This window comes from Melanerpes formicivorus, unplaced genomic scaffold, assembly GCF_026170545.1.
Source record: "Melanerpes formicivorus ecotype bairdi unplaced genomic scaffold, bMelFor1.0.p_v2 SCAF_5, whole genome shotgun sequence".
Lineage (NCBI taxonomy): Eukaryota > Metazoa > Chordata > Aves > Piciformes > Picidae > Melanerpes > Melanerpes formicivorus.
The window spans coordinates 29752579-29764850 of record NW_027142357.1 but is presented as its reverse complement, the minus strand read 5'-3'; the positions used below and the strand labels follow the sequence as shown (position 1 = coordinate 29764850).

The 12272-nt window shown below is 43.5% G+C and overlaps 1 protein-coding gene across 1 annotated transcript in view; it reads left to right on the top strand.

Annotated features, from left to right (window-relative positions):
- The window catches only part of CLASP1 (cytoplasmic linker associated protein 1), a 174559-nt gene that overhangs the window by 42071 nt on the left and 120216 nt on the right, over positions 1-12272 (top strand). Inside the window, exons 5-8 of the mRNA XM_068138978.1 lie at positions 259-350; positions 436-511; positions 3359-3456; positions 4650-4717. Of these exons, the coding sequence (XP_067995079.1) occupies positions 259-350; positions 436-511; positions 3359-3456; positions 4650-4717 (334 nt within the window). The remainder of the gene's footprint in view (positions 1-258; positions 351-435; positions 512-3358; positions 3457-4649; positions 4718-12272) is intronic.

Sequence of the window (12272 nt, the reverse complement as noted above, 5' to 3'; positions counted from 1 at the left end):
CTGGGTCTTTGGAAGGTACTTTTTTCCTGCAAATGGAAGTATTGCTTTAGCTAGTAGGGGATTACTGTGAAGTCAGCCCAGAACAAAGAATTAGATCTTGAAGTGTCCTTCCATTTCTTGTCCTGTTCTGCTTGGATGGATAGAAAGCTTGCATTTAAGCTCCAGAGATACTACAGTGTATGTCTGCTGGAAGAAGGAGTCTGTCTCTTCCCCTGCCTCCTTTTTCTCCTGTTTCATCTTCTTTACTGTCTTCCCCAGTACGTGTGGGACAGGATGCTGGGAGGATTCAAACACAAGAATTTCCGAACAAGAGAAGGGATTTGCCTCTGCCTTATTGCAACACTCAATGTGTAAGTGAGAGCCTCCTGCAAACCTGCATTATGCAGAAGTCTGCTTTGTACCTCACAGCTGTCTCCTTTTGTTCTCTGTTCCCAGATCTGGAGCTCAGAGTTTAACACTGAGTAAGATAGTGCCACATATATGTAACTTACTTGGAGATCCAAACAGCCAGGTAAGCTTCTGGGGTGGGTAACTTGTAAAGGTGGTGCTGATTGCCTTGTTTGTAAGCGTGAGGCTCTGCATTCTGGGTGGTGACTTAGTTAATTGTGCTTCTGGTGGTGTACTCTGAGCAGTGCTGTTGATGAAGAGCCCTTTGCTGGTTTGGAAGAGGTAGTATTTGATGTATGCCTAAACCAGCATATCAGTTACTCTGAGTTCAGAACAGCATGAATCTGCAGATGAGATGAGCAGAGCAGAATACCTTTGTTGGAAAGGAACTTGTGTGCCTTAGCAGCCCAAATGCAGGGGAGGTTGCAGACCTCCTTGTGCTCGATGCAGCACTCTTCATTTTCAGAGGAGCAGCAGTCTGGGCAGGGAAGGCTGTGGGGGCTAGTGTGGCAGCCTGATGACACACACTGCCAGATGTTGTACAGGGAGATTCTGAATAAGGGGTGGAAGCTGTACAGGATGCTTAAGTCAGCAATGCAAAACAAGTTAAAATACATGTTGACAAAGAAAGTCTGTCACTTCTATGTGCTTTTGTCCTGTTCTGGATGGGATCTAATCTGTCTTCAGATACAAGTGTGTGAGCCTAGTGAGAAGAGGAGGAATGGGCAAGCAGGGTTCAAACTGATGCCATAAAATACGAGTTTTAGCAGTTTTCCTATATCCCTGTTGCCCTCCTAGCATGGGTGGTGCATACACATAATCCAGGCCTGGAGCATTTGGCTGGAAGGGTGTGTGGGGTGGCTGGCTGGGGAGTGGGCTTATACTGGCCCTGGAGTTGGCCGTATTCCTGTGGTGGTGAGGGCTTCCCCTTGCTGAGGAGGAGGACTGGGTATGAAACAGCTTTCCCTTGGTGCTCATGCCAACGCAGGAGGGTAAACCTCTCACCCCACAAAGTTCTGAAGGAAGTTCAGTGTTCAGGGTCAATTGTAGTTCTGACACTAAGATTAGGACTTTGACTGGTTGCAGACAGAAATTTTGGTCCTTACATTGGTGAGCCATTGAATGAATTGGAAAGTTGGTGAGGTGACAAGTGTTTTTTCCCTCTGCAGTGCCTCTTCCCTGTGCCTGGCACACCTTGTTATTCCCCACTGCAATGGGAAATGTGACTGATCGCTTGACCTTTACCCTGGATCTGATGCATCTCATCCCACTAAAGCCCATGCCCGAAGTGATCATACATAAACAACAGCCCCAGTGGTTCCTGAATGAGCAGGCCTGTCCTGGAGCAGGCGCTAGGCTTGGGCTGCCCTGGGGCTGCTTCTGTACAGGCTTCTAGTGCGCTCTGAGGGCTGGGAGATAGGATGCTGGGTCAATGCTGCCCTCTCTTGGTGAGAGATGACGAAACGCAGATCCAGGACAGCTGCAGTGCTAGCCCTTTTGTTCTTGGATGTGGAAGCTGTGTTGTTACTGCCTGTCTGGGAATGAATGTTTTCTAGGATACCTTGCTTTCAGCGAATGCAGTTTATGAGTATCTGGTATGGAAACTATTTGAACTAGCAACTATTTTCTCAAGAATAGGATTAAGCATTAAAGCTTTGTTGTTGTGGCAGGTTTAAGGCAGGTATTGTTAGTCGGAGCTCCCTGCCTTGCCTGGTATGGGGTTTTTCCAGTCCAACAACCATAACTCAGATTAGCTTGACACACAAAGGCCATCTTTCCAGACTACAATGCAAGGACCTCCTTGATTGGCTGTGCTGCATGCTGCAGCTGGAAGTGACGTGGTAACGGTGGCAGTTTGTTTGCTGTGCCCTTGTGGCTGGTACCTGGGTCCCCTGGCAGGTGGATTCACTAGAAGCAGAGATGCTGGCACTGTGACCTGCCCCCCTTGGCTGTCCAAGCCAGAGAGTAAGGCTGAGTTAGAGCCTATGTATCCAGAAACTGAGGACACCAGAGTCCCTTCCTGAGCTGTACTTGGAAGTCCTGCCTGGAAGTGTACAAGGCTGATGGTAGAGAGAAGCTGGAGGTTAGTGCTCAGTAAGGGCTGGCATGAGTGAAGACAGCAGTTTGGGAACTGACAGTGACTTGCTGAACAGGGAGGCTGCTGAGCATGGGAACAGAGCAAGATGAGTGTGAGTCAAGTGTTTGGGGATATTCTTTGGGCTAGGAAGCAGAGCACATGTCTGCTCTCTGCCCTACATGAGATTTTAGCTTGTGCCCACAAAATACCTTGTATTTATCTAGTCCTGATGCATGCAAGTGCTTGGGGAGTTGCCAGACCATCTTCTGAGAAGTGCACTGTTCTGTAGGTATTTCTTTAAGCAGAGCACATAGTTTGCCTTCTCTGCCTGCTGTGTCAGATGGAGGAAGGTTTAGTACAGATATGTGACACTTTAATCAGATTTGTGGCTCTTCTGTTGAGTGGAGGAAAGGATGTGTTCAGCTATTTCTTGCAAATCATTGTGGAAGACATGCAAAATTCGTGATGATTTGGGTGACTGTTTACTTCTCCCTCCATATTTTACCAACACAGGAACAAGTTTGTAATACAGCATTAAAAGTCAGTTTGTTACTATAATGTACTACCAATATCCAGGTCTGTTCAATGTCTCTCTCCACGCTTTTTTGCTTCTGTAAATGTGGCTATTGCTTGGTAAATGCAGCTGAGCTCCTGATGTAGGAACCTTTCAACTAATGTCTTGACTACCTTTTCAATTAAGTTAGACCTGCTGATGCTGCTAATATCTGAAATGCAGGGGTGGGTGCTCCTTCGTGAGCTGTGTGGTAAATGTCTATAGTGACAACTCTTGTTGCTGAGAAATATGCAGATTCCTTTCTCTGATGTAGAGCAGAATTTTGTTTATTACAAACATACATGACTGCTTTTTTTTTCCCCCTCATCTCTGACATTCAGGTTCGAGATGCAGCAATAAACAGCCTTGTTGAAATTTACAGACACGTCGGTGAACGTGTAAGGGCTGACCTCAGTAAAAAAGGACTACCCCAATCTCGGTGAGTTGAGACTATCCTTATGTCTTCACTGGTTTTGGACCTGCAAGATTGAACCTTTTCCTGGGACTGGTGTTTATTGGGGTGGGGTTTTTTGTTTGTTTTGTTATTTGGTGGGTCTTTCCCCTTTTCTTTGGTGTTTTTTTATGTGTTTTTTGTTTGCTTGGTTGTAGGATTTTTTTGTTTGTTTGTTTTCATTTGCTTTGGTATTTTTGTGCATCCTATGAACACTGAACTCAGTTTTCACTTCATGTGGATCCTGTACCTTTGCCCAAGTATGCCACACCATCTTTGGAAAACTAAGAGAATCATTGCAGATGCATCATTAACTGATTTAAGATTTAATGTGGTTGTTTTTCCTGTGCTCTGTGTGTGTGTAAAGAGGACGCCTCAGATTAGCCTGTGTTTATGCAACTTAGAAGGCTGTCATAAAGAAAAGCCCTTATGGTCAAGATCATCATTTCCAAGGTTTTATTAAAAAACCCACAAACCATCCACACCCAAACCAAAATGCTCTCCTCTGCTTCAAGTGTGGTTAGGAAACTACTCTGCATCTTGCTGCAACCCCCATTGTCTTGCAGAGTGGAGCACGGCTGGACCTGAGGATGGAATAGATGGCAGCCTGTCAAAGCACAGAAGGAGGAGGGAAGAGGTTGTTTCATAAGTGGGGTTGTATGCACGTGGGGGCAGGACCATTGCCTCTTGTTCTGCAGTGAAAACATCAGCTGTCACTGTGGCTTAAAGTAATAAACTCTCTGGGAAGGAATAATTAGATCTGATAAGAATCTTCTGCTCCACCAGGCCTTTGACATAAATGGGAAAGAAGTGTCAGGGTCAAAGACAAACGTTGTGTGAAGTTTGTTTTTTCAGGGGTGTTTTTTGTGGCATTTCTGCTAACAGTTAAAATAGGCCAAGTGATAATGAACTGGAAATGCACCTCCCTCTTCAGTAATGTAGGGGTTTGAATCCTCTCTCTATTTCTCAGTTTTGCTCACTGGCTGTTTCATGTTGTGATGGTTTTATTCATTTTAAAATAACTTCTCCCCATGTCAACATTTTGGGCAGTGCTCTCGATGACCACGAGTCAGACAAAACTTGTCAAACACAGCTTGTCCTCTAACATCTCCAATTAGAAGATGCCTGCAAAAGAATCGAGTCCAGCTGCTCACTGTGTATTTCTTTTAACTTTCAAACAGGTTGAATGTAATTTTTACAAAATTCGATGAGGTCCAAAAGTCTGGAAACATGATCCAGAATTCAGGTGGTGAGTAGAAGTACTTGTACTCTTTTTGGTGCTTTTAGCAGTTATCACTCAGTGAGGCATTGGAATGGACACAGAGCAACCTCTGGGTGGTTGTTCAGAAATGCACACGTGCTTTTGCAGCAGGATTAATTGATCTTTAGCTAATCTGCACTGGTTTTCTAGAAGTGTCAGGTGGCCAAGAAGGCAAATGGCATCCTGGCCTGCATCAGCAATAGTGTGACCAGCAGGAGCAGGGAAGTCATTGTGCCCCTGTACTTAGCACTAGTTAGGCCACACCTTGAGTACTGTGTCCAGTTCTGGGCCCCTCAGTTTAAGAAGGACATTGAGACTCTTGAACGTGTCCAGAGAAGGGCAACAAGGCTGGTGAGAGGCCTTGAGCACAAGCCCTACGAGGAGAGGCTGAGGGAGCTGGGATTGTTTAGCCTGGAGAAGAGGAGACTCAGGGGTGACCCTATTGCTCTCTACAACTACCTGAAGGGAAGTTGTAGCCAGGAGGGGGTTGGTCTCTTCTCCCAGGCAGCCAGTACCAGAACAAGGGGACACAGTCTCAGGCTGTGCCAGGGGAAGTTTAGGCTCGAGGTGAGGAGAAAGTTCTTCACTGAGAGAGTGATTCGCTATTGGAGTGGGCTGCCCAGGGAGGTGGTGGAGTCACTGTCCCTGGAGGAGTTCAAGAGGGGATTGGACGTGGCACTTGGTGCCATGGTTTAGTAGTCATGAGGTCTGTGGTGACAGGTTGGACTTGATGATCTTTGAGGTCTTTTCCAACCTTGTTGATTCTATGATAATGAAGTGCAAGTTGTGAGAACAGAAGGTGGTGTTAGAGCTGTCCTTTTCTTTTCCTCTTGAGTTTCATTGGTGTCACTAGGGAAGCAGATTATCTGTTCTCTAGTCCGTGTGCATCTTTGTTTAAATGGTTCACGAGGTAAGTTAAATAGTAATTTGAGAAGTGTTTTCAATTAAGTGCCCTAAATAGCACATGAAATGTACGTAAGCATGTAGCAGTGTTCCTTTTAAAGCTTACATTGTTCAGGGATTGTGGGTTTTCATTTCCTAAGTTTATGTGTATAGGTGTATGAGGCTCATGGTGACAAGAAAGTGTTCTTGATAAACAGATGTACTTTTTTCAAAGGTGAGGAAGTATATATTTAATCCTTTGGCAGACATCTTATGGTTTGCAATCTCCAAGTGTTCATTCTGAAATCCTAACTGAAATTGAAACCCAGTTACTGCTGATCTAGCTTCTCTGCTTTCCGCTTGGCCTAGGCAAAGGTAAAGTTTTTGCTTTGCCAGCAGTGGAGCAGAATGCACTTGGGGAAAAAGAAAAGTAGTAGTTACTGTGTATGTCATTGTACTATGTAGGAGGCTGTTGTCTGGAATTCAAGGAGCAAACTTGTGCTCTGTGGTGAGGGGTGTTGCTATTTTTAAACAAATTCTCTGGTGGGATGATGACTGTGGTTGGGATTTCTGTTGGATTTGTTTTCTAGGAGGAAAGGGAAGGATTTTGGGGCTTTATGTTACCCCTAGCCAAATTTAAACTAAGTTTACAGAGGATTTTTCTACTCTAAATGAAGCTGATCCTAGTAGAAAATCAGGTATGTGACAAATAGATTAGAAGAATGTTTAGTATTAAATAGGTAAGATCCATACACGACCAAACTTCAGTAAGAGCAGGAAACTGAAGTGAATTTATTTGCAATGTAAGTTTTAGTTGTGCACTCGTTTTAACATCTACGCATCCCAGAGCAGTAGCAGAGACATCGCTTGCTAATCCTTGGCTTTGGAGAGATTGCTCCAGTCTCTAGACTGGACATCCTGACTCATGCTGGGATATGATTTAAGGCTGCTGGCACCACAGATGATGTCAAAAGAAGCAAGATGGGACAATGGAGATGACTTCTTCTGGGAAGACAATTTTTAGTGCCATCTCTTCCCAAGAAAGCAAGCAATTTGTTTTACAATGGCCAAGGAAAGAGTCCATAAGAACTGGGTTGTTTTCTGGGGGGTTTTGCTTTGTTTTTTAATAAGTGCAATTATATGTATTAAATTTGATAGATTAAGGCTTCATTGAGAATTATTTTTTCTTTTAATACTCCTTCTGTCACTGTTTTGGTGAATTTACTCAGCACTGGTTAGGACACACCTTGAGTCCTGTGTCCAGTTCTGGAACCCTCAGTTTAGGAAAGATATTGACTTGCTGGAGCATGTCCAGAGAAGGGCAACAAAGCTGGGGAGGGGTTTGGAGCACAAGCCCTATAAGGAGAGGCTGAGGGAGCTGGGATTGCTTAGCCTGGAGAAGAGGAGGCTCAGGGCAGACCTTATTGCTCTCTGCAACTACCTGAAGGGAGGCTGTAGCCAGGTGGGGGTTGGTCTCTTCTCCCAGGCAACCAGCACCAGAACAAGAGGACACAGTCTCAAGCTATGCCAAGGGAGGTTTAGGCTGGATGTTAGGAAGAAGTTCTTCATAGAGTGATTTGCTATTGGAATGGGCTGCCCTGGGAGGTGGTGGAGTCACCATCACTGGAGGTGTTTAGGAAGAGACTGGATGGAGTGCTTGGTGCCATGGTTTAATAGATCAGATAGTGTTGGATGATAGGTTGGACTCGATGATCTCAAAGGTCTTTTCCAACCTGGTTAATTCTATTCTGTTCTATTTAAAGATGTAGGTTTTTTGCATAGACTGTGCCTGAGCTGTTACATGCCCCATCTTCTGTCCTTGACTCCATTGACAGGATTTTTGTGCTTCCAGACAGAAGCACTCCTGTCTGCCTCGCTCTGCTTAACCTGATCTGCTGATGGCTCACTGTCCTTGATTGCACTGTGGCTGGATGCAATCCCTAAATGTGTTTAGCATTTCTGCTCCATTGAATCTCCTGTGTGGGCACTGAGACAAAAAAAGTAGCCTGGGAAAAAAGATGTTGGAGAGACTGGAGGAGTATTAAGGTGTCAAAGAGGACAAGGCATGGAAAGGATAGGATCTTGCCTGGCTTTGCTAGAACATTTTCATCTTCCCTAACAATAAATATCTGTGGTTTCATGGCTTAATGAATTAAAAAGTAGTTCTCATTTGTGAGGCTAATAATGAGAATATTAATATCTTTTTGTGTGTATTTGAGAAGAGTCTTCAGTTTCCCATAGTGGTTTGTTGTTGCTTCCTTGCCCTCCAAGCACAGTACAGGTACAGCATACATGCTCACCATATCTAATGTATCAACATCTCTGCAGCTTTCCATTTATCTTTTCAAGGAGGTGTTAGCTAATGGAGGTGGCTTACCTTCACCCATGGTCACACATTTATTATGGCCTAAAGACAAACTGTTTGTCAGGTTCCATGTGTCCCTGATGCCTCCTGTAGCTTTTGGACAACTGTGACTCTTTAGTAGTTGTCAGATTCACCAGGGAAGATGGTGATGAATATTGCACAGCCAGATGATTTGCCTTTCTCAGCAAGTAGATGCCTCAGTCTTGTGTAATCCTTTTGAGTGTGGCACAACATAGTATCCAATGTCTAGCTCTTATTAATACCACTTCTTTTAGATTTGTAACTCAACTGGGTGAACACACCACTAATGCTTTAACTTTCATGTTCTATGGCCTGGATCAGATGACTTCAGACAATATGGTGCAAGTGTACCTTGTCTTAAAAGCTGGTGTTAGTCCCTCTCTGTAGCTGGCATGTACTGTTTCTAGCTCTACACAGGCTACAGGAATGTCCCAGAGGTTCTGGAGGGCAGACTGACAAATGCTCATCCAGCCTGTGGTCTGTAAGCCCTTGTCAGCATAAAATGGTGCTGTGCAACGAGCAGAATCAGCTCCTTTGTGCTGTTTTTTCTGCCTTGTGCAGTTACTTGTGTCAGCTGTGTACTGGTGACAGAAAAGACCTGGCTGAAAAGTAACAGGGGAAAGGGCTGTCTGTTGTTCAGGGTTAATGCATGCCCTGCATGGAAAGGTTAGCTGAAGCTATGTCATGACTTCCCAGCTCACTAAAAAAGATTAATTCTAACTTTTTTTTCCCCTGTAGTCTTAAGAGTGAATATGGTGAATCTGTACTTTTCTGATGGGTAGCTCAAGTAGGTAACCCAAGAGCAAGCTGTTGGCTAAAGGCACTCATAACTGAGCACTGGCCTGGGAGCACTGCAGTTGTGCTTGCTACAAGACTTGAAAGTGCCTGTCAAATCTGACTTACTGCAGAATGTAGTGGTACTGGGCTGATGGGAAGGCAACTGTGACTTCTGAAATGGTGAAATACAGCAAAACAACCAGTCAGAGATGAAAACTGGTCTCTTAGCTCCAAAACTGTTTGTTGGGGTAGCGGTTTCCTCTACCAGCTCACTGAGCATTCAAGAATGGAGAGCGGTTGCAGCAGCATTATTTGAGTATCAGGAGTAATTTGGAGATTAGCAAGTCTGCTATAAATTGTTACAGATTTCTTAACTAGTGGTTCCCCAGGCACAAACACAAATCTATTAGGAAAGGTGCTTGGGGAAGGACTTTCTGCTGTTTAGGTTTAATGCATGCCTCTGAAATGCAAAGGTTAACTGAAGCTGTATCACACTTTCCCAGGTATAGAACATTTTCTGTTCTCATGAATAAATCTAATGAATCAGCTCTAATCAGATTGCAAATATTAATATGTCTTACTTATCTTTCTGTACTGTGCTCCATTAGTGCTGCTTCAAGTTTGATCTTGTTTGATGTTTCTTTTTCTTTCTTTTTTGGTGTGCTAGGCTTTGTCTTTATCATTTAGTAATACAAGAATCAAGTGTATAGTGGTGTGGGGGAGGTCTGCATAGTAATCTGAGGTGTTTCATTAAGTCAGAGGGAGGTTTTGGCATGCTGAAGTATGCTGCTTGTTGCTAGGTTACCAGCAGCCCTTACAGCTAGAATATGAAGTTAAAATCCACATTGGGTTTCTCTATGATCCTCAGTGTATCTGTTTTGTTTTTTTGGCATATAATTAGTCAGCCTCTTGAAGCAAAAATTATAGTTTTCCCCTATTTGGGCTTTCAGCAAACTAATTATTTTGTGTGACTGCTTTTGCTAATTATGCAGATGTCTTATTCCCTGGGGACAAATACATTTTCAGCATGAAAGAGCCAATAATTGCCAGCTAGTCAGCTGCTGTCTTCATCTGGCATTATGTGATGATCTTTAGCTGGATGTGATACACAGAGAGGCTACTGGGCATAAAAAGACTTCAGAAATTCATGCTGCATGGGTTTCCTTGGCATTGTCTGGAGGGACCTGAACTTAAAGTGTACAGCCTTCCTTGGATTTGAACTGACTCTGCATTACACCTGGACTCCAAAGGCCTTTATAGCCAAGTTTCAGGACAGGTTAAGAAAGGATAAGTGATGTACTGAGAGACAGAGGCTAATAGGCAATGATAACTTGCACCAAAGCTATTAGTAACCAAAACATTTTGGTGTGTTTTTCAGGCTCTTGATCATTGGGATATAATATGACTTTCTTTGATTTAAAGGTGGTTCTTGTTTTTTTTCTAACATAAGTCACACATTTTTGGGGGAGATGCTTCTGTATTGGTGTGTGCAGGAGTAACTGTGGTAGTGTGCCAGTATGCTACCTGTGGATGGAGAGAGGGTTAACTTTGTCTGCTGAATTTTGACTTAGGAGAGCAAGATTTAGGGACAGTGGAGGTGATCTTGGGTTGCAGGGCAATCAAAGCAGGAGGCCTTAAAGCCAGAAGGCTGGAGCTGAGATCTCTTTCCCATGGATGTTTGCACAGGATAAAGTGAGAAAAGGATGCAGTTTCAGTAGTTGCCTGTCTCAATTACTGTTCTAAGAGTAAGCAGTTTAATTAAAACAATGCTAAAATAACAGGTGTGATAATTCCAGTTACTGAGAGCCTGTGCAGAAAGTGTTGCTGCGTTGCTCTTGAGTAGAAACACTTCTGTATCTGAACTACTGCTTAAGGTAAATATGATATTTGCTGAATGGATTCTGTGTATAGACAACTTGGAGACAATGAGATGGAAACTAGACCTATTCTAGAACTCTGTGTTTTGCTGGTAATAAATCTGAGAGACTGAATTCTATTTTGATACTTTATGGAGGAAAAATCACCTGTATTTGCCAAGAATTGCCATGCATCTGTAGATGGAATATTGTTTGCTTGTCAACACACGTCCAAGCAGCAGAATTGCTGACTGGAAGGAGCACCTGTGAGAGAACACGGGATTTGAACCCACAAATGCTTCACTATGCTTTTCTTTATTCATACATTGTGAATTTAATTTCCAGGATGTCTTTTTCTCTAGTTTTCAAGTTGGAATGGAAAATGAAATAGAAAAATTGTTTCATGGAGCATTCTTGTGGCATAAAAGCAAGGAAATGCCCCTTCACCTGCATCAGGTCTGGGGAAGCATCCAGGTCTGAGTGATGTTTGAGTGACTGCTATTAACTGATAGTACATTCTTGTGGAAGGTGGACAAGGTGAGCTCTGCTCCCTTTCTGTTACACAACTTTGTAGGTAAGCACATTAGTGCCTCCTGGAATTTCAAGTCCCAAATTTAGAAGGAAGGGATGTGAGCAAGCAGGCATAGGGAGGACACTTGGCTTTCAGCTGAGGGCTGAGGAGGCTTTTATTTTGGAGGAGAGGTGGAAATCTCTGCTAGGTCACAGAGTGTAGTCGTTTAGGAGGGTGGGGAGTTTGCTGGTGGGTAAGTTGCTGAGAGACATGTAGGGCTGCTCCTGGAGCACAGTGCTCCTCCCCAGTATCTCACAGGCACTGCAGATAATGACTACAGGGAAAGGTAGGTGCTAATAAATGTGCCATAAGGATGGGTGGGTTTATTTTGTTAATGTCTGAATGTTTGCCTGTTATATTTCTTTTTAATGGTGTGAAGAGACTGAAGGAATGCTGCAGTAAAAGTGGAATGTTAATAAATAGCCTGTAAGCATCTGTAGGCTAGTGGCATCAAGCTTAATTTAAGCATCTATAGAATATGATAAATTATTTGTTTGACAGGGTGAAGGAAGAGAATGTGTATGTAAGGTAACAGAATAGGTTGTGACAGGTGAAGAGCAGGTGTTTTCAGATACCCTTCCTTGTGTGTGATGTTTTGGAGTGGTGATTGAGGCTTTAATTTCTGAACTGTTTCCTTTTGCAGCATCAGTTGGTAAGATTTAAATTGGTTGTAACGAGTTTCCCATTAACGTTGCATCACAGTTCCAAGAACATGCCAAATGGAGACATCGCAGGGCTTACTGCATTTCTGGGTTTTAACTGCATTTCTGTAACAGAACAGATCTGTGGAAGTCAGAGAGGCTGGGGGAGAAGTAATTTACAAGATTGAAGCATGCATTGCATTTGTTACTGGTGCGTCAGAAGACTGCCTTTCGTCTTAGCTTTCAGAGGGAATGATTTCTGTAAGCCATCTTTGCAAAAGCTGCGTCTCTTTTTCTTCCCTGTTTTCTCTCTCTTCAGTCTGTTTGTCCTGTTGAAATCCTTACTGCACTGTGGATGTAGTAGACTAAATTTAGGAAGGCTGAGATTGTCATTAACTGAGTGTTATAGACTATAGTTTTGTATTGATGT